This window comes from Anopheles arabiensis, chromosome X (genome assembly GCF_016920715.1).
Source record: "Anopheles arabiensis isolate DONGOLA chromosome X, AaraD3, whole genome shotgun sequence".
In the NCBI taxonomy this organism is placed as follows: Eukaryota; Metazoa; Arthropoda; class Insecta; order Diptera; family Culicidae; genus Anopheles; species Anopheles arabiensis.
The window spans coordinates 12,148,787-12,173,647 of record NC_053519.1 but is presented as its reverse complement, the minus strand read 5'-3'; the positions used below and the strand labels follow the sequence as shown (position 1 = coordinate 12,173,647).

Here is a 24,861-nt window from a genome sequence, read left to right as displayed (position 1 = left end):
TGGTCTCGCGATTTCCTCCGTCTAACCGGGTGGTATACCGGCCTTAATGATTTAAAACAGCGGCCCGCAAACTTTTTAGGCAAAGGGCCAAATTAAGTAAATGATCGAGTGCCGCGGGCCAGGAGAATCCGGTTTTTATCGTTGCGCTTAAATCATTACATTTTAAACTTTTAGAAACCTTTTAGGTATTATTGTTGTTTTTCTGTAATTATATCATCCAAGCATGGCTCAAAATTGATGACACCTACTTTAAAAACTAATCGTAATCTTTAATCTTTAATCTTGGGGCCGGTCTGGTGGTACAGTCGTCAACTCGAACGACTTAACAACATGCCCGTCATGGGTTCAAGCCCCGAATAGACCGTGCCCCCATACTGTAGGACTGACTATCCTGCTATGGTAACAATAAGTCACTGAAAGCCAAGCTCACTTCACCAGTGGGTACAGGCAGGCCTTGACCGACAGCGGTTGTTGTCTTCTTTAATCTTTAATCATTTGAGAATCGGCAATAGATGACCAAAAATGTGATCAGTCAAAAAAATAACAAAAAACGAACAATATCGCTTCTTGAAGACTCCATTCTTCCACGCCTCAAAAAATATTGCAGATATTCCGGGGATGATACAAAAGTCTGAACGGCTGAAAAATTATCGAGGCAAACGTGGATTCAGTAATTATAAAATTGTTTTATGGACAAGTAATGCCAAGTCCGATACATTGATTAATGATTCCATATGAAAAACTTTAGCACTTTGACATTCGTTGTACTCGTAAACAGCAACAGTGTGAAATCGTCGTTCTCGTTAAAACAACAGGGGTTTTTAAATGTTCGCCTTTGCTTTCAAATGCGATCGAAAATATCCCTCCAATAGTTTGAAGAGAAATCAACTGATTGTGTGAGATTAAGAAGAACGAATAAAACAAAATAAAAAATTTATCGCGTGAAAATGTATGGAGCTATTTTACTATATTTAAAACATTGTATTGCATGTATTGCGTTGGCGAAAGTCAAATGTTCTCCCATCGCAAAGTCGCATGCAAAACTTTAAATAAAATTATTGTAACCCGGCTTTAGTGTATCTCAGCAATATAAAATTTCTTATGCGTTTCCCTTCATTCCGAATGTCTTATTGTTGTGTTGAGACAATGTTAAAATTACGTAACGGTTGACGGTTGAAAATTGACAAATTTATGGGTTTATCAAGGGGTTATTTTCACCTGCTTTAACAAAAAGTTATTTGTACTTTGAATAGTAGTGTCCCATGAGACAACAGACAACCTCTATCACCTCACTTTGACACCTCTATCAGTCGAACCATGATGGCCAAATAAGGGAACTAACCAGAAGTGTGCGCGAACAACGAAACAACAACAAAAGAAGGTGAAAATGAAGACATAGACCTCTGCGAAGACCACTTGTACAGTGGCTACATCACTGCGTTATCTGGGCCGGGAGATCGATGCAACCCGCCAAACAGGGAAATAGTACTTGGGAAACATGAACACACATATCAGGAAGCAGAAATCGCGTCCACTGGCTTCACAGCAGCAAACAATGACGCCAAACCTCAATGCGTTCATTTTAGGTTAATTTTGGCAGAATTTCGACATGGCACCCTAGTCCACAAGCTGGTACAACATCCGTCTCATGTATTCCATCGAATTTTTCTGGACCAGCATAATGAAAAAACTCTACACTTACAATTTTGTCGTGAATACTTAAGATGCCTACAGACATGTCTTCGTCCATTATGGCGAAAACTCCGGATAACTAACGAAAGGCAACTCGCAAAGTCTTAGATTTATTTGTGGAAGTAAGCTTAAATAAATGCCTTTCATATGATGTTCATGTAAAGAAATTGTCTCTCCTAGTTTTTTTTTCTACAGCTAGCTAAAAAAAGGCATTTTCATGTAAACGTTACGGGGATATTGATCTTGAGTTCAAACATACCGATCGATCCGTCATTCCATAGTCTTCTTCTTTTGGCTCAACAACCGTTGTCGGGCAAGGCCTGATATTCCATAGTACTTTAATTAATGTTGAAAGAATTCGACGGCATAAAATGCTATTCTAAAAGATATTCAGTAATTTGTATACGAATAGTTTCTTCCCATCTTTTAAAATCAGTCAAAACCATTCACATTTGGCCGCGGGCCGGACTTTGCCGACCGCTGATTTAAAAAGATTTTAAAGGGGCTGGGTTGTCCAAATCCATGCGCATAACATGGCCAAAAACATAAGAATAACAAGCAAAATGGTGTTCAGTGCAGAGAGGATTAGCAAAACAGGATTAGAGATTTATTGCCTATCCAGAATTCAAAATGATATTGTTATAGCCAAAGATAAATGTACCCTTATATGACGTATGCCAGTTATGTAACACATGTAACCGAAATTTGGATACTAACAGTAGGAAAATGATATAAAATAATGTTTAACAAAAAATAAAGGAAGTGTTATGGACTCGTGTCACACTAGCATGCAAACATCTCAACGAAACCATGCATTCGTAACATTATTTCAGTGTGTAAATTGTTAAAAAAAAATAATGCACATTACACCACCAGCGTGCCTAGGATGACATTTATGCAAGGTAAGAAAGTGAAAAACGTTTTAATAAATAAAAACGAAACGCTCCGCGCACGAATAATTTCCACCTATTACGGGAGGTTTTATGTTGTTGTTGTTGTTCTTGACATTTTTCGCCAAGACAGCTAAGCGGTTAAAACAACACGCTGAAACCTGACCCCAGCCTGACACGAGCCGTTTACCACGGTGCACGCGTCAACAGGGTGCGGCCAATGGCGCCGTCTACCGTTAGGGCCCCCCGGAAATAAGGGTGTGCCATTGCTTATCTTCCCAACTGACTGGGACGGGCCGTTTTTCCTCGCGCAACCAAAACCCGTGAAACTACATTTCTGCTGGTGGAACTCTCGCCGGCTCCTTACTGCGGACGCGGATAGCACTATTCAGGGGGAGTGTGCAGTGTGTGCTGCCGCTGCTAACCCCACACCATCCGGGCCGGGTAAGGGGAAAGCGAGAAACGCTTCATGGCCGTGTTGCCCAGACTTTGCCGACCAGCAACAAGACAAGAAGCTACAGCGCAGTACGAACCAGGCAGCATTGTGCAAGCATGTGCCTCCCTTTGTGCGAAAGCGTAATGATCATTATGGCGTGGCGAGTGTGAAGGCCCAAACTATCCGCACACGATTGCGTGCCAGATAGCTAAAGATAGTGAGCCGGGGAGGGGGAAACGGAAAATACAACAACAACAACATGATTCGGGGAGCAGCCTGAAGTCTCGGTCGGGGTTGGGGTCTCCCTGCCTCTACCTTCAGTTCAGGATTATCGCAGGAACACTATGGGTTTTTTTTTATCGTGATGAACGTCACCCCGCACGACTGGCTGAATCGACAGCTTTGCCACTCGCGTTGGACTCGCGAAGGTCAGCCCAAGGTGGTCGATGTTGAAGTGCGCCATCTTTTCTTTCTGTCCAGCCCCCCCCCCCCCCCAAGTTAGGAAAAGAAAATGCACATACACACACATACACACACATACACAATGCTCATGGCTGTGTTTGAAGTCGTTAATGTCCTTCGAATAGGATCGTTAAGTGAGTTCTGGAGGACAACGGCAGCAAACGGGATAGCGATAAAAAAAACACATTATATTGCGAAAGAAACGGAACAGTTTGAGCCGAGGATCAAACAGTTTTACCAGCTACCAGCTTAGACCGTATCACGCTTCTGTGCGCGGAAGCCTTTCGACACTATCTAGTTCATCTACGGAATGGAATACACCGCTCAAGGAGCTGGAACCATAAAAAAACGTGATTATGATAGATAATAGATTAAAAACGGAATAACTGAAAGGAAGGGAGGACACAACAGACTGCACCAGTAAAAGGGGACGAGAAAAAAAGAGCGTGATAATCGTCGTAAAATATTCGATCAACAACACAGGACAACCGAGCTACAATATTCGTAAACAAGGGGCACATTGCACGACGCGTATAGCTTATATTTTGGTCTCATGGAACTAAAAAAATGCATACCGAGAAAGTGGTCCTCAGTAGTATTTAAAAAAGGTAATGGTAAAGTTAATACACTGTGAAGGCAGCAAAACATCCAATCCTGCGCTAAAGAAATGATTAGGGGAAGCTTTTTTTGTAAACATTCATGTTGTTAAAGGTTTATTATTTAAGCTTATTTCCTATGGTTATCCAACTACGCTCATTAAATTTATTGAACAGAAACTGTTGGATAGGAATGCAACAGGAAAAAATAAAGTTCACGTTTCCAATATAACATCACTCCTGTGGCAGGGGTGCCACAAGGTAGTAATTCTTTCCCCCTTACTTTTCACCAAATATATTGCAGACATTCCTAAAATGAAAAATTGCACTCAATACTTATACGCAGAAGACTTTGCTGTGACGAACATCCAAAAACCATTATAAAATCACTCAACAAATCACTAGCCTTGTATAGCAAGTACTGCCGAGATTGGAAGTTAAAAATAAATGGATCTTAAACAGAGGCCATATTCTTCACACGGTGTGTTAGTTATCGAAAAACTCCAAACATCAATTTCCTGATAGATGGTGTATCAGTGCCTTGGAGTAATAAAGTGAAATATTTAGGGATACTCCTAGACAAACGTTTAACATTCAAGTATCATATCGAAAATGTAATAACCAAAGCTGAAAAAACAGTTAAAATATTACACACATTCTTGCACAGGAAATCCAAATTCAATATTACAGGGTTTCCCACGATTTATTGGTCAGTTCCCATGATTTTATGGTGCGTTCCCACGATTTTTTGGTCGTATCCCATAGATTTTTGGTTCGTTCCCATAATTTATGGGTATTTTCCGATCGGATATCAATACAATTGGACCAAAAAATTCTGGGAACCAACCAATAAATCGAAAGAAACCCTGTAAAAACAAGCTATTAATTTACTATTGTTTTATTAGACCATTGCTAATCTAAGCTTGTTCAGTATGGAATAAGATTGCCAAAACACATTGAAAAAGCCTTCAAGTATACCAAAATAAAATACTTAAAATGATTGTTAACGTTCCACCTTGGTTTAGAACTTCAACCCTACATTCCTACACAAACACAGAATTACTAACTAACTTTATAACAAAAAAAATCAAAATATAGAGTTAAATGCAACAATAGCACCCGCCTGACAATACGTGAATTAAACAAAATCTAACAAGATTTTAGGTAAGTTACATTTAGTTGGATTATAAGCAAGGATATAATTAGATTAGAAACAAAAATATTTTTACAGGGGTTGTTTTATCAATTTTACCCTCCAAAAAATTTAAAGACAAATAATTATCAAAAATACAAATCGGCAAAGCCAAGTCAATCAAAAAGTTAGGAAAACCAATGACGAGAGTATAAAAACGGACCCGTTGTAAAATTGCACAATGTATTCAACATTTTTTGTACGAACAATCAATAAACCTACAACTACCACTACAATCATGTTGATTATATTTTAAAACTATCGTACAACATAAAAAACAATATTTGACAGCAATATTGTTTGCATTGGATATTTACGTTCGCAAAAAGAAAGTCTGTTTGATGTTTGGCAGACGACACATTGATAGGTCCCATCAGGCTGATGCTTCAATTTCTTTTCCATAGCTTCCAATTCTGATGATTATGATGTAACAAAAAAAAAGTCCAAGAAGATGAAGATTGACCACGCTTTATTGCGGCTCTGTTTACAGGCCGGATGAAGCTACCATCCTTGGGGACACTTGTTTAGCATGATTAATGAGCCGATCATGTGACTTCGTGGATAGATTTTGCATTCCTTGGTTAATTTATTTTTGTCTTTTTCTTATTTGTCTTGCAGGGGCAAGAGAATACATTTTATTTTTACATGTTTTTTTGCTGAGTTACAGCTGTGCTGTAGCAGAAGATAATTCACAGTGGTGTTCTTAGTGTTCGCATTTGACAAAAGAAGCATCGCATTTGACATCCACCAGGCGCCTCCATGATATTTTAAATTTCAACAATATATTTTGACACAATTTTGACATTACTAATGAGTTGTTTTCTAACTAGATTTTGAGTTTGAAAAGTATTATTTGTAGCTGTCAATAAATATAAATTAAATCAAATGTAGAATACAAAGTGTAAAGTTTGAGTAACACCAAGTACACTCTAGAAAAGAAGCTGCTATGTTTGTTCAATTAAAAAAAAAAAAACCATTCTGCAATCAACAACTCTGGTATGTTTTTTAACGAACTCTTGCTACCCTCTTCTGAAGACGCTCCCGACCCCTTCCGCTTTTCCCGCAACAACACCTAGCTTTCTAGTACAGCGTGTAAATGTTACAACATTGTTTGTTATCGCAAAAGGCTGACGGATAATAAGGCAGTAAGATAAAAGGATAGAGCGAGAGACGGTATTGTTAGAGAAGCAGAGATACTAATAGTGTTAGGGTGAAAAGGTAGAATAACACACACACACACATGCACACAAACAACACACCAACGATGTAGCACCCCGTCGAGCGAAAACTACATTCGAGATAATTGGAGAGGGCCTTCTGCCATTCCGTCACATCGCATTCCCCTTCGCCCTTTAATTTCGCCCATCCCTCCCCGTTTTGCCGTAACCGCCCCACCAGGCGCACCATAAGCTTCATGGCGTATAATGAGCGGCGCCATTGATACGACACATAAATTGTCAAGTGTAAACGGGCCACGCGGTTCGACCAATCTAGGACACATGATGAATGACATATATCCTCCGGAATAGCAAAAAAAAGGGGCAAGCAGTCAATGCACGGACGCAGGGAGGTGTGTGGTGAACCCACACCCACACAAACAATACAACTACACCAAACCCCAAAACCAACGGCTAGTTCAATTTTTTGACATCATTGCTTGATCGTTTCTCTGCCTTTTTAGCACCCTTTCCGCTCTTTTTTTTTATTCCTCAACAAAAAAAAAAAAACTTAAAAAACGCAATCTGTCAAAAGTGTGGACCGTGCTCTTTTTCCCCTTTCCTCCCGTCTCTTTTTTACATTATGTTATACTTTTGCTCTTATTTTCTGTGCGGCGCTTCTTCGGTTTGACACGTGTTTAAGGATATGTCGCCACTCTGACCAACGACGCGGGACACCGCACCAGCAAACCGAACAAAGAAGCGAGGGGGGGGGGTGCGACCGTGTGCGGCAGCTCCCAATAAAGCAATGGCAATGTTCGAGTGAGAGAGAGAGAGATGGCGAGCGTGGAGGCGAAAACCGAAGGAGGAAGCAGGCAATATGAAAGACCATTAGATGCTTCCGTTTCCCGGCGCGTCCCGCGCTTTTCACCGTATCGGGTTCGTTTTACGCCTCGCCAAGCCCCATAGTTTGTTACGGGCAATCGAAGTCCGCCGCTCCGACGATGGGTAAGCCGGGTAGCTTTACCCAGCCGAGGAAAAGGCCGAAGGAAGGACACAATTTCCATCATTTAAACCGGACGCGGCCACCAACTGTTCCACCCGGGGTTTCCGCGTCCGCGTGTTTGCGCTGTTTGGTAAAGCACTTTTATCCCCTCCCCCTCTCCCCCTCCCCCCTCCTAGCCTCGCGGGACAGTGGCAAACGGCGGAAATTGTCCGAATGACAACAACTCGGTTTGCTTTCCCTCCTTTCAGCGAGAGCAGTTCATAATAATCGCAAACAGGAAGAGTACGAGTGCAGGATGCGGAAGCTGTTAGCCGCCACGACAGGCGACGATAGGTCGGGGAACGGGATTTGATGGGTCTGGCGATGGCGATATCTGGTCAACTGGGAGTGAAAAACAAAACATGTACAGGGTACAGGGGGTTTCTTTTATTTTTTTTGGGAAAAGGTGACCATCTGGATGCCTCTTCCCCTTAATGCGGTGTTTGGTTTCGTCAAATGTCAACCCGTAGATAGGTGAGAAGGGAGAACAGACTTCTGATTCCCATTCTAGCAATACCCCTTTAGAAGCAGCAGCAGAACAAAAAATCGGTAAATGACATTTACTTTCCATTACTCATTTCTTTTTAGGTGACATTTTATGCGTGAATCCTTCTATTACGTCCTTAAATGTTGATTGAATCGGTATAAACGGCGATGTCTTGGGTGCAGTGGTTTAAAGATATTTATTTACCCCAATGTTCTGTGTGATTTGGAGCCTATTTTTCTTATCCTTTCATTTAATATCTGATTTATATAAACCTACTGCTAGTGATGTGTCGGGGCGGTCCCGTGGTACAGTCGCTAACTCGAACGACTCAATAATATGCCCATCATGGGTTCAAGCCTAGAATGGACCGTCCCCCCGTAGCAAAGATTGACTTTACGGCTGCGTGGTAATGAATTAAGTCTCGAAAGCCTGTACAGGCCGGCATGTTCGCGTACGACGTTACGCCAAATAGAAGAAGAAGACTGCTAGTGATGTATTGAGGACGATTTTTGAAGAAAAAAAATTGAAGGTCCTTCACTTGCCTTTTAACTTCTGATTGTGAGGGTTTTTCCGATACTAGCCAGCTCTTTTATATGGAGTTTGAAAGTAGACGGCTGAAATCAGGTTCACACTTCATACGAAACCACACACTACTCAAGTTTTCATCCTAGATTATTTCAGTCTGAAAAAATGTCAGCAAACATCGATTCGTCGGATGACTTAATTCTTTTAGTCAAGCATTTTGTAAAAAAAAAAGGTAAAAATGGTTTCAATTAGTATTTTTCATTAGAATAAGCACTAAAAACTTCAGCCTTCTGGATTAAACTATAGCAGGGGCTTGTAACAGAGAATCTTTTCATCGAGATATCTAATATCTGATACAATTCTGCCATAGCAAGCGTTCGACATTGGCACACAAAGTCCAGTTTGACATGCAAGCTAGTTTTTATTTAAAGATTTGAGCAACCCAGGCCATCTCTTATGTTTGTATGTGAGGTTATTGTAGGGCAATTATTTGTTTATTTGTTTATTTGTATTGGTAAAGTGATTGGCCATCATTGGCCTTATCACTGATCTTATAAACCATATAAAGTGTCTAGTGTAGCAATAAATAACATAAAGCGTCACGGTAAAATGTCAGTAAAATCAGCACAAAATAAATAACAAAGAGTATCACAGAAAGAAATACAGGTTAGCAGAGGGAATTCCAGTCAAAAGAGTCATAGTGTGCATTAAATCTGATAGCCATCGCAGTCAATGGTTCATTATCGATGTATGCACGTCTAGTTTGGTCAACTCTTAGTAGCCTATAGCTTCTTAAATTACGAGCAGGTGCGTCGAAATTAACTCTAAGAAGTATTCTCTTCAAAATGCTGGCTCAACTCCAAAATTCTTCAAACTTTAAGGTATACGAAATAGCAAATAGTTTCACGATTTTAAATATGAGCTAATCGAACTCCAATCGTTATTTCCAAACTACTGTATAAACAATTTCCCGTGAGGACCAAAACGTTGAGTTGAGGAATGCACAATGTAGCACAAGGGTAATAAAGTGCGATGAACTAGTTCACCCATTCTATTTCGGTCGTCCTAAGATCATCTGCAAGCCATAAACAAAAAGTCACTTGCAATGAAATATCTCTACTAGAGCCCGTTTTTCCTCGACGGAAAAACGGCTAGACCGTGCATTGCTGGATGCACAAATTCTAAAATTTTCGAACGCCGACGCTGGTTTGTTGGAATCATGTGTTCGTGTGTTCGTAAGCTAGCACTAGCAGGTTGTCTAGATGGGTCGTACAATACAACCCATTGCTAGTGCAATGCATTCCATCGATAATTAGTGGCACACATGTCGCCCAGCTCCACAGGTATACCTGCTGAGCGGCACACAACGAATCAGCTGTTTCCTATTTACCCGCCAGCGCGCTGTACGCGCTGTTACCGTCCCTCCGTGCACAGCCTCCTCTATATGCCTTGAACTCGCTGATTACTACAATTACTTACAAGACGCTTAATAACCCGAACAGAAGGAAGAAAAACAAAACTTCTAAACGCTAACAAAACAACACATTCGATTGTTTTTCTTGTGCGGCACCGCGCCGCCGCCACCCCGCTGGCGACGACGCAGCATAGCGTGTAGAATACCTTTCTCCCACGGGCATTGCACTCCCCTTTCCTTCGGCATCAGCAAATAGGGGTGAGTGCGTGCGTGTATCTTTGTGTGCTTTGTATGCGGCGAAGGGACACAAGCCACACAAAGCGAACAGCGCGTGGATGCGTGGGAGGTGTACGTATGATGAGTAGGTGAGCCGGACGGGCAGATGGATGACTCAACCGTATCGACCCGAAAAGCGAGAGTCCAGAAGACGAGCCTCATATCCTCGTGCGGTCGGGCGCACTATGGGCGCACAAGTGGACGGGAGTGGACGGACGAAGATATTGAAACAGTAAATGCAATCTTTATTTTGGGAAGCGCTGGCACTACGTACACACATTATATCATTTTGTTTAACATGCTTTTTAGCAAATTGAAAAAAAAATACAACAAAAACAGTGACATAATTGCTTCTTCGCGTTTTGGTACACTGTGGCAGAAAATTGAAATAAACATACTGTATCTAAATGCAGCTTCATTTTAACTGAACAGTTTGTAGCAAAGCGCGATTGTGCTTTCCACGGTAAGTTAGCTCCACTCCCGCTGGACCTGCTGCTCACGCCTGAGCCCATTGTGTGCATGTGTGCGTGTTTGTGCAGAAATGACCGAACCTATTACTTCACCCATGGGCGAAAAATGCAAATACAAAAGCAAACAAAACGCAGGAAAAGAAAGAATGGGAGGACGCTGGGGTAGAAGGAAAAAGACGCTGTTGTCGTTGGACGACCAGTCCCTCGCTGCGGTGCAGCAAATCGATCGCGGCACGGAACCCCCGAATGGACCGATCTTCTAATGCACCGGGCCCATCGTGCACGCGTGTCGAGCGTAGAGGAGAGGCAGTCAGAGCGAGACCGATTGGTAGGCACGAAAAAAAAGGGAACACTGCACAGGGAAGTGTACCCCGCTTTTCAACCCTACAGTGCTCTTTATTCTCATCCTCTCTTTCGCTCCTTTTCTCTCTCTCTCTCTCTCTCTCTCTCATACACTTTTTGTCTGTCTCTAACTCTCTTCTTTGCAGTATCATCCCTTGCTCGGTGTCTCTTTCTTTTGCTGATTCATTTGTCGTTACACAACCCTCCCACCCTGCGAACCCGCAAACCACCAAGAAGATCCGCCCGACCATGGGCCCATTGCCCATTCCGTGCCATATGTACCCCGTCCAAAAAACGGTGACGGTCTCGGCCGCTCCCGCTCAATCGCACGGCGCTCGTGTGTGTCATCGCGACACGCTCCCCTCGAACATGCGGGTGGTACTTCTCTCTCACTCACTCTCTCTCTCTCTTTCTCTCTATTTCTCTCTCACTCTCTCTCTCTCCCTCTTTCTCTAACTCTATCAGTCTCTCTCTCTCTCGCTGAGAGTGAACCCATCCGGCATCCCGCAGCCCCATTGCTGTGCCCGTTTCGATCCAACACACGCGCGCGGGTCAAACCCGCGTTTGGAGGGGATTGTTTGCTGGAGAAGATAGAAGGGAAGGAGAAGGGCATCATCCTGTGCACGGGCCAGGGAGTGTGCTCAGGGGTGCCTGGGTGCTCATCAGCAGGGAGGGCGTATGTGTGTGTGTGTGTGTGCGTGCGCGGGCGCCGGCGGGGACCACCCGTTTTTCCAGAAAAGCGGCCCCGTGAAAAAGTGTTGTGAGCGCTGCTGGACGCTCGGCAAGTCACAGTCGGCTGTTGTTCGCTTTCGGCGCCGGACGCAACTCAAGAACCCGGAACACCGGAGGGTTTTTTTTTTTTTGGCGAAGACTTCCAAGCGCGGCACGCTCCTGGCTGCTGTTGCCGTTTCAAGACATTTATAGCTCCTTCTTGTGCCCCAGTGTTTGTGTATGTGTGCCGCCGTGGTGTTGTGTTCGATGTGTGTGTTTTTTTAAATGTTCTGTTCTTATGTGTTATTGTTCTTGGGCAGTGCGCCATGTCGGAGAATGCAATTAGGTACAGTGAGTGATTGTCGGACTAGCCGGAGAAACCAACACAACAACGGTGTTATTAGTGTGTCTGAGCGTAGGTCAGAACTTTCGGCAATAGAGGTAGGGCTAGGTTGATTCCCATCCCGAGAGCACGTCGTGAAATAGAGTGTGTGTTTTCCACACCAACTCCAAACTGTGTGACCCATCTGTCCCTTGGAAGGCATTCCAATGCCTCGAAGCTTAAACCTCCAACACTCTGACAATCAATATCAAGGCACATCTTTCCTCCCGTTTCAATAATTCAAACCCCTTTCCGTGCATCCAACGCCAACACTACACAATTGTCGAGCGCAGAAAACTGCGGTTTCTGGTGCACTCTGGCTGCCTCTTTCGGCCTCGGAGACGTTGGAAAGATTGGCCACGAAAGGTAGGCCACGATCATTGTTGTTGCCTTCTTAGGCTTTCCAAGTTTCATGCTGCCGAGCACGCGACGAAGGTACACTCAGCTGCTCAGCGCATATGCTCTTCGCTTCTCAGCATCATTGCTGGAATATATATACCTTCATCATATATATATTTTAAACCCCTTTCCGCTCGAATTGTGATGCAATATTGCAGCAGCCTTCAGATACATTCGTCACAAACACACACACACACACAAGCACATGTGAAGGGAAGTACACTGATGACATCAAAAATTTGCATCCATTTCGCGCATTGCACGATTGCGAGGCTGGGGTGACTGGGCAGGCAAAAACCCGACTGTTCCAAATCGGCCCGCCAGTCGAGCAGACCTATATATCGGGGCGAAATAAAGCTGGCGTCGTCTGGCTGGGACGTGCTGTCGCCAGATTGGCGCTGACACGAGCAGATCTAATGCAACAGCTTCCTCGCAGGGCACGGACGGGGGTGCCAAGTTATATCCCAGACGTTTGCTCACTACAGGGTGGGATATAAAGGGGTGGGCAAGACAAGACTGCTTTATTACTTTCGAGATGCTGGATGCATTAGCGTTGCCTTGGAGCAATGGGATTGGCAACTAAGCGAGGTGACTACTTCTCTTGGAGGGCTCTATAAGTCTCTCTTGATTGATTCTTCAATTTCAAATGCTCCAAAGTGTGTCATTTTCAAAAGGGTCGCAAAGATGTCTAGCTTCGAAAAAACCCAGAAAGCAACGTTAGATAAATAGATGCTATTGGTCCCTCGTAACGCGAGACATTGCGAATAAAAACGGCAAACATTGAGATTCGTACTCGTGCACTGTCTTTCGTTCGGATGATGGTCAAGCGCATTCTCATGTGACGCTGGTATTGCAGTATAGACCATGTGATGCAGAGTCGCATAGTACTGTGACCCACCAGCGACCAGCTATACACCATTTCGTTTATTCTTCCAGTAAAAATAAGAGATTCAAGCAGACACCACCGACAATGCCTCTCAAGTGTGTTTCAGGTCGCACCGGCAGCAGCAAATTGTCGCCGTCAGACACCGAAGTCGTCACCATCCACCAAAAAACCTACCAGAAGACTTTCAATCAACCCACTCAAAACCAGCGGAAACAAAGAACTCGCGGCCGCACACCGCAAGTAAGAAGTCACCCTTTCCCCTATAATCCCGCGAACCTTCTCGGCTCCCATCGCATCGACCATTTCACGCGCTGTTCTAATTCGCCTGGCTGCTGCGCTGTGAAGGTCATCCCCGGCACCATTCTGGACGCTGGAGAGAGCCCCGAAGTGAGATGAGCGCGATTGCGACTGCTGTGGTGTGGTCGTCGCACTTGCACACATGGCGTTATCGGAAACCCCCCCCCCGCCAGTAACGCGAAACGTGACAAAGTAGCAGTAACAGTCAATTACCAATGTATCGAAGGCTATCAGATTTCGATGGCATGGAGACGGTCAGGAAAGAGTGCCGATCGAGAAGAACACACTTTGTGTTGCAACAAAACATTCATCCAGTTCCCTAACAACTGCAGCCCCAGTCGCAGCAGTTTGGGCGTTGGGCGAGGGGGCGTGGGTGAATTGGAACGGGAATAGAGGAGAAGAAAAATAAGAAGAAGAAGAAGAAGAAGCAAAAACCTTCTTCCCCATAACACACATACGAGTGTATGCGGGGCCACAAACTGTACCAATTTTTATGTTCCTTTGTTTGAAATCTCGCACCTCCGTGACCACCCTTCGCGCTTTGTACGCTTGGGAGGCTTTCTGCTGGAGGTGGGGAGAGTAGTTTGAATTGTCGTGCTCGTTCTTTGCCTCCTCCGCACACCACATTTGTTCGCATTTTGATTGTCTGCGGTTGGGGGTTTTCTCTTTTTTTGTTTAGTTGGTGGGACCTAATTTTATATGTGAGTCGTCTTCGCTCACCCCGTCTTCGCCGGACCCGCTGCTATGCCAGTTCGATACATCTGCCCATTTGGCACCACCGCCGCCGGGGCCCTACGGAAACGCCGAATCCGTCTCAGAGCTGTGGTGGCGGTTTGTCTTATTAGTTCTTCATTCTGTAGCTCTTGCACAGAATCGCTCGGTATCTCTCGCACTCTTGCATTGAGGCCCATCCTCAGCAACAATTGGACGCACTATAAACGTGCCGCTGCCTTTCTGCTCGTAAAAAAACACCGACCCAAAACATGTGATACACATGTGCATTTCATTGGGCAAAACTCGCCCGTCCCACCACAGCGGCGTGGTTTAATAGTGTCCAAAAATAGAAAACCCATTTCGCCCGGAACAATTAGAGGCCGTCCGAGCCAACCCAACTCCCGTCGCATCCCGTGTCCCGGGTGTTTACTTCCCTGGATCCCCCTGCGCACACTTCCGGCCATTGCCGGAACACTAGTCTTATATAACTTGGCCGCTCGTATGGAGGATAGAGTTCGTGCTCGCGAATATGAAGCGGCGAAGCGGTGGAATTAATACTTTAACTCACACACACACACACACACACATACTTGGAGCGATTGCATCAGAACTGTAAGCCACTCATGGCCACAGCTCTGCCGGAGGAAGGTGGTTTTAGATGGGCATGTACCTCTCCGCTCCGCTCCAACGAACATAAATGCACATACACATTGTTGGTTTGGTTTCGGTTTCAGTAGCGCCGAATACGGCACATGCAGTCACGGTGGGGCGGGTGCATAGCAAAATAAATTTAAAAGAATTAGAAAAATACAATACAAAAATCGAACCACGTTTAGTACTCGTTCGGTTTACGCTTCTCTTGAGAGGGAAGTTCCGAGCGGCGTTTTAAGGCAACGGAAAGGCACAGCTGGGAGCGTTGTGTCCTTGAACGTTCCCGCCAGAACGTCCCGTAATCTTCTTTCCCAACACCCCAAGGAGTCCCCAAGGGGGATGGGATAGGTAGGTGGTTAAGCTAATGGGGGCCGTACACGAACAAGCAAACCGCCGCGAAGATGGGTAATTCTTCTCTCGTACTCTTCTTCATCTAATCTATCGTTGGAAATGGTGAAATTGGGAGCCTAGCAGGAAAGGGGCACTGTTTGGAAGCATTTTATTCTCACCCCTTGTGCCCTTGTGAGCCGATGGGGCAAATGGAGGAGTGGAGGGAGGGGGGGGGAGGTGTTCGTTTCGCGCACAACCAACACGCAACGATCCGAACTCGGAAACGACCCCCGATCGGCGAGATACCGCGTGGGAGTGGTACGTGCTGGAGAGTGCGGCAACCATATTTGGAGTACCTCCCGAAGTAGAAGTAGGAAGGGCGAGGTGGACCGAGCAAGATGCCGACCCGTGGTGGTTACTGTTACAACCATCCTGCACCCGCGCTCGCTGTGTGTTGAAGTTCTCTTTTTTTTTAATTGTCATTGTACCTCCCTTGCTGGCTCGGTACGAAAGAAATAACAAAAACCCACTGGGGGAGCACGACCAGTCAAACGGCCAGCCCAGTACTTGAAGACATCAATCGGGGTTGGCCCAGAGTGTGCACTCGGTACGCGCTCTATCAACAATCATTTAGTGTGGCAAATTGAAAGGCGCGAGCGAAAGAAGCGGCACTTTAATGGCACTAGGGAATGGGTGGGCGAGCCCTGGTCGGCCCTAATGAAGGTTGCTTCAAATAATGGACTGCTCTGTCTTCAAGAGAATCGGGCAGCGGTCGAAAATTAAGACGACATCATGGGTCGAAGACGGGAAACATGTAGAAGCAGACTTGATGTAGAGCAAACAATCCTTTCCCCCCCCCCCCCCCCCCCGTTCCTGTCAAGATATCGTGTCTCCCAGGCCGAAGTGATTGCTGCTAGTTCCTAGCACAAAAGCGTGTTTCAGGGCTGAAAGTATAGTTTTGCCCATCATGCTCTGCTAATGTTGGAGCGTTCGTACGACTTCGTGCAGTACTGCTCGAAACGCAGCGTTACCCCAAGCTCGTCAGATCGTCTGACGCGCTTGATCTCCATGCCATTGCGCAAACGATGGGGGCGAACCGCCTCCACACTGCAAAACCGTTGCAGCAGTTCATACCAAATACAGCGTTATTGCGGCGGGCTCGGCAAAGCAACGAGGGCGAGGGTTCGAGGGTCGACCGTACCGAAAACCTCTACTGCGTTGTCTGCGGTCTCCCCATTTGACCGCAGCTGGCACGGGCTGGAACCAGTTTTTCCGCTGCTCGATGCCTTTTAGAACTCTGCCCGCAACGCATCGGTGGTGGTTTGACGAAGGGTTTTGCCGCACACATTGCCGTATTACCCCCGGGGACAGGGGAAAGAAATCTGGATCTGTTGGAAGTATAGTTGGAGAGGACCCAGAAGAAACCAGGTCACTGGATCTTCTGGTTTACTCGCTCTGTTTCGCTCTGCTTCGCTCTTTCGCTGGACCACGCGCACGCTAAAGATTGTCGGGTTGTCGTACCCTTTCCAAAACTCACCCGCAACCAGCTCACCGACCGCTTCCCGTGCAGCTGGGAAGCTCTGACTGGCTGGCTGGCTGGCGCTACTAAGACACCCACGAGCGGCCAGAAGGTACAGGCAGAAATAACTACTCATACAAACATGCACCGCCCAGCAAGGGATGCCTGTTGCACGGGGTCAAAGCAAAACCAAACCCTATCGCCCCTTCCTGCCGATGCTCATCTGCTGCTCGGTTTCTTTTTTTTCGATAGCGTGCCTTTCGGTGTATGTCTGTGTACATTGGGGTTTTGTTGCGGCAACTCGGGCTCGTGGGTTTGCTTTCTTGCTGGAGCAGCGAGAGATGCTGCTGCTGCTACTCTACCATTCTCTCCTCCTTACATCCCCAGGGAACAATAGATGGAAATCGCGAGCACACACCCGCGTTGATGATGATGATGTCATGCACAACGCTCTCCACGGTTTTGCAGCCAGATGTTCGCTACCGGAATGCCTTTGCCACTCTCCAGCTTCTTGCCGATATCGTAAGTAACCCCCTATACAAACATACACACATATGAAAACACGAGTTGTATGCGACTGCAGCACACGGCTGCATTCCAAAATCAGTTGTAAATATTTATTCTGTAGCTTATATAGCCCCAAATATACGTCAAACCTGACAGGTTCGCTCCACCGAACTGGCTACGATGTTGAACGAGGCCAGTAATGGGCATAGCGAATTCTAATGTCAATTCCAACTCATTCCTCTCCGATACCTCCACCGCAGTGGGAAAAATCGGGGAGAATAGTCTTAAAATAGAAAAGTACCATGTACCAAGCACTTATCTTACTTCTCGTTGTGTATTCGAAGATCGCGTGCGGCCCGCGGAGACCTTGCTACGATTAATAATCGCGGGAAGAGGAGTTCCAAAACACCAAACAGAGCTCGCCGACAGGAACAAACAGACGCGCCAGTAGCGTTTCGGTGTTGGGTTTAGCCAAACCTCAAACGGGGAATAGACATACAACACAAACTACGGGAACTCCTCTTCAAGGTCTTTTATGACGTTCCCATTACAAGTCTGACGAGGGCGAGTGTGCATTTGGCTGCTATATGAGGGCGTAGGTGTAACGATGCGTACCTTAGTTACGCACCGATGACCACAAGTTGAAGCAAAGCTTAGAAATGGAGAATGACAACCGCCGAAATTTGCAGAGCAGCGTATATAAATGGGATATCAAGCAGAAAAAATAACGTTCGAGACTAAGCTCGTACATTTCTGAACAGTTTAGGTGAATTGCATCAGGATGACTATTCTATTGACACATAAATTGGCCAAATTAAAAGGAACCAGACTATGAACAAAATCGGGTTCCAGTTAATGGACATGGGACGTACTCCTAATTCAATATTAATCGTGATAAAAATACTTCAGAGTCGTGAAATGCGGCAAAAAGGAATCGTGAGCACAACGCCATCAATGACATTCCATTTTATGCATCTCTCGTTTTATTTAATACTTCCCTTCCCCCCCAGCAAAGCATATCAATAACTTTGCATTGGATTAATGAAAGTCCTGCTGCTGTTGGTTTGTTTTTTTCTTCATCCTGCTTTACCGACACCATAGCGTGATGTTTGATGCGCAAGCATGCCCAAAGCAGCAATGCGGTCCGTATCTAAATGTGAACTGAAACGGTGTCTCCAGTGAACAGAGTCTCGTGGGAGTTAAATGCCGTGCAGCGAACGCACATCCCAGCCGAATCATTCAATTTCTGTGGAGCCAAATGCTCACACTGTAGACTGCTTGGTACCCTTGTAGTGTGCTGCTTAATTGAAATGAATAGCGAGTTGATTCTGCCAGCCTGAAGGTTCATCCAATATCAATTTAATTAGCAGGAAGCATTGCAGTAAGCGTTGACAAAATGGCTGCTAGCTGAACGAGGATTAGGGCGCAATTTGGCGTTTGTTACTGTGTTGGAATTTCAGACAGCTAATGCGTAAAATTCTCCAGATTTACAGTGCAGAGTTCAGGGTACGCTCAAGTCGTTACATCAGGCAAGACGATGCAAACATCTGGATTGCTACGCGGCCATTCATAACATCTTACTTTAGCTATCTGAATCTATAAATCTATACCCATAAGAACGAACCAGAGAAGCGCATAAATGCAAACCTCTGAACGCTGAAGTTCGAGCGCCGGGCTTGATGTGACCTCTTGGACGAACTAATTCAATTAAGTGTGGTGTATCTTCTTTTCCGTCATTTCCTTTCTCTTTCTCGCTATGCGCTATAAGGCAATATCTTGATCACGGTCTTCGTGTACAAAGAAAAGGCCACATTTCCTTGGACACGAACCAGCAGCTTTCCCAGTGTGCAAATAAGGTGTGCCTTCGGGTAGATAGTCTCCCCACCATATGCCGGGTGGTACATTAATGCCTCCATAATATGGTATTACCAGTAACGCTTTTTGGTATCCGGGGCCGGAAGCAGTGGCCGTATCATCGCGAGCCTTAAGTATACCGTGATGCTACTAGAGCGTCTAGACTTTTCACTACAGCGGCAAAACCTCCCACCTTGATACGCTGGCGAAACCAGTGGGTTGAGTCACCACCAAGGCATCATGTTATATTGCTGTCTATGAAACGGGTGTGCGCGCGCGCACTACATTTAACGGCATTGAGTGTATAGGCTTGGAAAATGGAAATACTTCCACTTGCGAAGAGTAGCACCATGCATACCCACGAGGGGCGGGAGCACCATCTTATGGTATGAAAAAAGGAACGATGGTCGTTGAGTGCAAACCAGGTCCCCTACCGACACAATCGAGGATCCTGCGGCTAAACCTAGAGGGGTAGTGCATATTAATGTCCTAATTAAATTACCGCTCAGCACGGCACGGCTGCACTCCGGCCTTAAGGGATCTTTCAAAACCACCAACACGGAAGCTAGTAAAAGAAATTATTTGAAGCACTTGAGGATTTTGTTGTTTCGCCTGCATTAAGCAAGGGGACAGTGCAAAACGAGGCCACCCTGGGTGATGGGTGCCTCATCCTTACGTTTTAATTGCTAAAACATCTGCATTAATGCGCTACTACCATATGGTAGAGTCTTTGTGAAGGATGTATTTAAAATAGCAAAGATTTTTACGAGATTTGCTGGTAATTAGAGTATGAAGGGCGAATTGAAAGATTAGTGAGTGTTACAGTATAATGAGGCAACGGGAAGACGGCGATCAAAAGTGCGATGTTTGCTATGGAACCTTTTGTTCGATATATAACGCTGTAATAGATGTGGAAACTAACAACACTGCGGTTAGCATTTTTGCTTACATTAAGATGGAGTGAGAACATGATTCTTATGTGTCAATATACGACACATAAAGAAATTCGGTCCCCAGACAAACCAGGAAGAACCTGAAGTAGCCTGACGTACTGCAAGTAAATTCATGCTGAAGCAATGATCTACACTAACTTGTCCAATATATACCAACATTTAATCATCAATCTACTAAATTTGTTGTAGGTACTGTTAGTATTTATATGTATGCATGGAAAGTATATTGAGAATCTTAGAACGGGACTTCTACTTCTGGATTTCTATGACGGAACACTTCATCCTTCAGAAATGACTGTACTTCGTCTAAAATGTTGTATTCACCTTCATGTGGAGGGCAAAACTTGAAGTACAGCTAATCCAAACTAATTCCTTATTGTTGATATGAATAGTAATGACCGTCTCTAATTACTTCGACTGCAAATGGCAAAAACCGTCCCTGAATCTGGCGATGTATTTAGAATAGCTTTCTGAGTCACTATCACACCTGCTATTAGCAACTAAGAAAAGGTAGTTTAGTCATCCACATCTTTTCTACGTCACTCAGTTCTGAGCCCGATTGTTTTTTTTTGTTCTTTTCTCTCCCTCCCACTCTCTCTCTCTCCCCTCCGCTCCCTCTACCACTCTCTTGCAAACTCTCTCGCTCTGTACAATACCCTACAATACACTAAACTCAACCCAACCGTGTCCACGAGTGCCAACTGTGGGCCGATCGCGGTCAGCAGCCCTCTTCCCATCCCTCTCCCTCGGAGGGTTGAGCCGGAAACGGAAACCCTTTGTGCTGTCAGCTTGGGTGATGGTGGTTGCATATTATCCCAACCCCCCTCCCCCCCTCACCCCCTTTTCTTCTTCTTCCATCACTTTTTCCAACCTGCATGCAGATTAATGTACCTCTATTGTACTTCAGCTTTTTTGGGATGTGCATTTTGAGAGGATCGCGTCATCGTTCCGATTTTCCGATCTGGCGATTCGGGCGGGAAAAGGGTGAGAGGTGGTGGGCACCGTAGTTTAGAAACATGGCGTCTCCCGTTCTGGCTAGAGTTATGCAACAACAACACACACACAAACGCACGGCAAACAAAAGCACAGTGACGTGGCGTTACGCGAGCAGCCGAACCTGAATGGCTTATTTCACGTTCTCGTTTTTTGTGTTTCACCCGTCCCCACCATATTGTCGGTTGACAAAGTGTGTTGCGGTTTTCCAACGCTAATAATGCCACATGAAATCAAATCATCAGATAACGCTAGGCCCCAACCATTATTTGAGGAATTGTTTTGAGACCTAGACCTACAAAATGTTACAACTAACCAACTTCGACAAATTATTACCTCCAACTTTAGTCATCGTTGTACAGTACTGCTACTTTTTACCCGTATTACTTCCGTTGGGGTGAGTGGGACAGGGTTCGAATAATTTACATGGCAGCCCGAGTTTGCTCCTTTGTTTTTTTTTTCAGAAAACTGATTGGAGCGACATACAACTTCAACCTAACAACAATCGATCTTCGGATAAGAACAACAATTAGTGAACTGATGTCCAACCAAATTAACTGCCATACTACACACAAGCGAAAATTGCATCATGTGTTCGTAGCACTCAAAACGAACTCCAACTCCAACCAAGTAAGCTACAATGTAAACTAACATTTGTTTATCTTTCATCTCATTAGAATGAAATCTAAACACAAATTAATTCTCTCGAATTAGCATCTCCGTGAGCAACGATCTATGTTTTTTCTTCTCGGCGAAATTAGATTCTTATCTATGTGTACCTTCTGCAACCGACGGAATGATTTCGTATACGTAAAACTAACTAAAACTAACCCTCTCCAATGCATAACGATTTCTCTCGGCCCAGCCTGAAATTTGCTAAACCTGATGCGTGTTCGAAACCAAGGTGAGCAAATATTCAGGTGTGTCGACGAGCGGTCACATTCGTCGTTCCGCCTTCTGGGGGTTAGTTTGGTTATGCAGGCATACAGGCACACGGGCACTAGGCTTCGTGGCTCCACACCTTCGGCACCGAATGGCTTCCTGCACGCTGATGACAATGTAAGTTAATTATCCGCAGTGCTAAACGATACGAAAATATTATTAACTGCATTTTTTTGCCATTTTTTTGCAGACTAACAGTTGCATTAGGTGTGGCGCACCACCACTCGAAGATGTCATCAGAGATCTCGTGTTTGGTGGGGGAAGCACGATTATTTCTCATTTACTATCCAAATCAAAGCTGTTGCCCAGGTACAGCGCGCTTCTTGCTGCAAGTCACCATCGGGCCAGCGAGCGGAGTGCTCAAATCGTCAGCACCGGTACCGCAAATAGCATTCCAATTTCCTACTTCCTGCCACCTTCTGCCACCGTCAACTGCTACACAGTACCTCGGTGTGGTGACTGTTCACCACGAACCATCATCGTTCGGATATAACCTTCCCGAGAAAGCTTTAACCCCCGCGCAGTGGACGGAGTACACATTCAGCAGATAGATTGGAGAACGACAGACACCAAATGGAGGTGTGGGGAATACTAGGGCAATATCACATACAGTGTGTTAGGTTCCAGAAACACCCGTTCAGGCTAAGATGTTGTACTGCACGCAACGCATGCAGAGTGAAGACAGGCAAAAGGATGTTAGAAAAGTAATTTCCGCTTTCACTATCTGCACATAAAGCATCGCATTGGCACTAGGAACGAGTCCAGCAATGACTGTCACATTTTTCGGGAAAGGCGGATTTTAATGCCACGTGCTTCTGTGTTGATGCTTCATTGGAGAGGACAGAACGCGGAAATGTAGCTCAGGCTCGCTCAAAAAGGCAAAAGAAAACTGATTAACACACGCCATGAGCATGGCTCCATCAACTATCGATCCTCAAGTAACGGCACCGCTTTCTCACGCACATTACAGGATTCGACAGTTTCGCTTGGAATCCGCGCGTGTCACAGAGTCTCCTTCCGCCATTGGAAAGAAGGCTATAGGGAAGGCAATATCGACACTACGACTGTGCCAAATTAGATTAGTTAAAGGCGTAATTCAATTAGAATAGCAAACTCCGATGTATTGCTTCGTGGTGTAGGGGCGTGAAAGAGTATTTTGCGACATGTTAACGCGACGATTCGAATCCGAAATTATTAATAATTTGGCTACAACATACTTGTTCGAATACATAGCACGTGAGCTGCGAAAGAAATTCTTAACATGATGCTTAGCGTATGGTCTAAGGAAATATAAAATAAACACCAACCCGAGCCATTGAGCCGTTTCGCTGCGTCGACGATCCAGCTGTTCTGCAACGTGGCGGTTGATTGATCGTAGCAGCACTAGACACACTAGAGCACACCGTATCACTAATCCCGGCGCACTTTGTGTTGTATATAGCGAACGGAAACGCAAACTGTCCGTATGCGAACTCTGCTGCTGTAGCTTGATTGTTGATGGCAATACGGAGCAACAAAAGAAAGACGGTTCACAACTGATCCGCACACGCGGATCCAGTAACACCTGGACCGGGAGGTTAGGATTTCGACACTCGCGCTCTCACACCGGTGAACGACCCTGCGTTTTGTTATATCTTCAGGTAACGTCAAGCGACTCGACCACACTGAACCAACACTCTTGACCGTCGGGCAAATCCGGTAGCTACCAGTAGGTGACGACCAGTTGCAAGCCCTTTTTTTTGAAAACACCAACTGCCGAGATCACAACCGGACAGGTCCGCGTTCGATGAACTAATAAGCTGCAATGGGCGCACTGGGCAAACTACGCGCGCTCCGTTGCGGTCATCAGCGACGTATGCGTTCTGCCAGAACCCCCGAAACCCCCCCAAGCCGAAATGTGTCCCGGGAGGTGTGTGTCTGTGTGGTGCCTTCTGTCTCTCGCTCGTGGTGTGCGGTCTTAATCTAATTATCTATGCACTGCCGCCTCCATGTCGATGGGCCGACTTTGTTTTACGCTTCCCCCCGGTGCTGAATATCCCCGGGTGTCGCAGGCGTTTCCCCAGGACTAGAGTGGAGCGACACAGGCCGTCCAAAAGTGCTGAAGGCCGAGCTCGGTGTATGAACTGCGAAGGGTGATGCAAAAAAAAATGGAGGAACCCCCCGCCAGGCTAACTAAGGCTCAAGCATGCAAAACAAAAAGTATTTCGTACCCTAGATGGCCGAAAATCCAAAATCGAAGCCAAGTAAGTCGGCATGTACACGTATACGCTGCTGCAAAGTGGAAAGTGCGCGCGTGCGCTCGTACCCCCATTGTAATTTACTAATTTTTCATTTGCTTAACCTATTCCCCATCTTCCACACTCCGGCATGCTGGTAAGGGCGAGCGCAGGGTCTCATAATCTTCGGACCGAATCCGCCCGCGAAAGGGCCACTAATGAACGGGAAGGGAAGCGTGTGTGTCCGTTTCAGCTACGGAGATTCGCCGCTTAGCAGCAGTAGGCACCCCTTCTGCCACCATGGGGGTTGTTAGTCAATTAAAGAAGATGCTCTCCATGCGCTAGGACGGACCTAATGCATACTTTGGTCCGGTTAGATTTTTAACCCCGCGGGGCAATCTTTAGAGTTTAATTGTAATTAGACACAATTTAGGTTCTACGGAGAACTTTTTTTTTTATTTTGTTGTACACCAGTGCCAGTTTCCGTGTCGATCCTCGAACCAAGAGTATCTCTAAGAGATCG

The 24,861-nt window shown here is 45.4% G+C and overlaps 1 protein-coding gene and 1 long non-coding RNA gene across 3 annotated transcripts in view; one reads left to right on the top strand and one right to left on the bottom strand.

The window, feature by feature from the left end:
- LOC120906192 (chaoptin) overlaps positions 1 to 23,974 on the bottom strand; it is a 37,347-nt gene extending 13,373 nt beyond the window's left edge. The window contains exon 1 of the mRNA XM_040317696.1: positions 23,430 to 23,974. Coding sequence (XP_040173630.1) covers positions 23,430 to 23,438 — 9 coding nt within the window. The 5' untranslated portion in view covers positions 23,439 to 23,974. The remainder of the gene's footprint in view (positions 1 to 23,429) is intronic.
- On the top strand, positions 11,791 to 23,431 carry LOC120906193. Of its 2 annotated transcripts, none has more exons than XR_005740057.1 (5): positions 11,791 to 12,041; positions 17,261 to 17,395; positions 21,645 to 21,810; positions 21,895 to 22,239; positions 22,313 to 23,431. It is a non-coding gene; the product is annotated as an uncharacterized LOC120906193 (long non-coding RNA). The 2 variants fall into 2 exon arrangements; XR_005740056.1 differs by having other exon boundaries at positions 11,791 to 12,443.
- Positions 23,975 to 24,861: the final 887 nt, after the last annotated feature.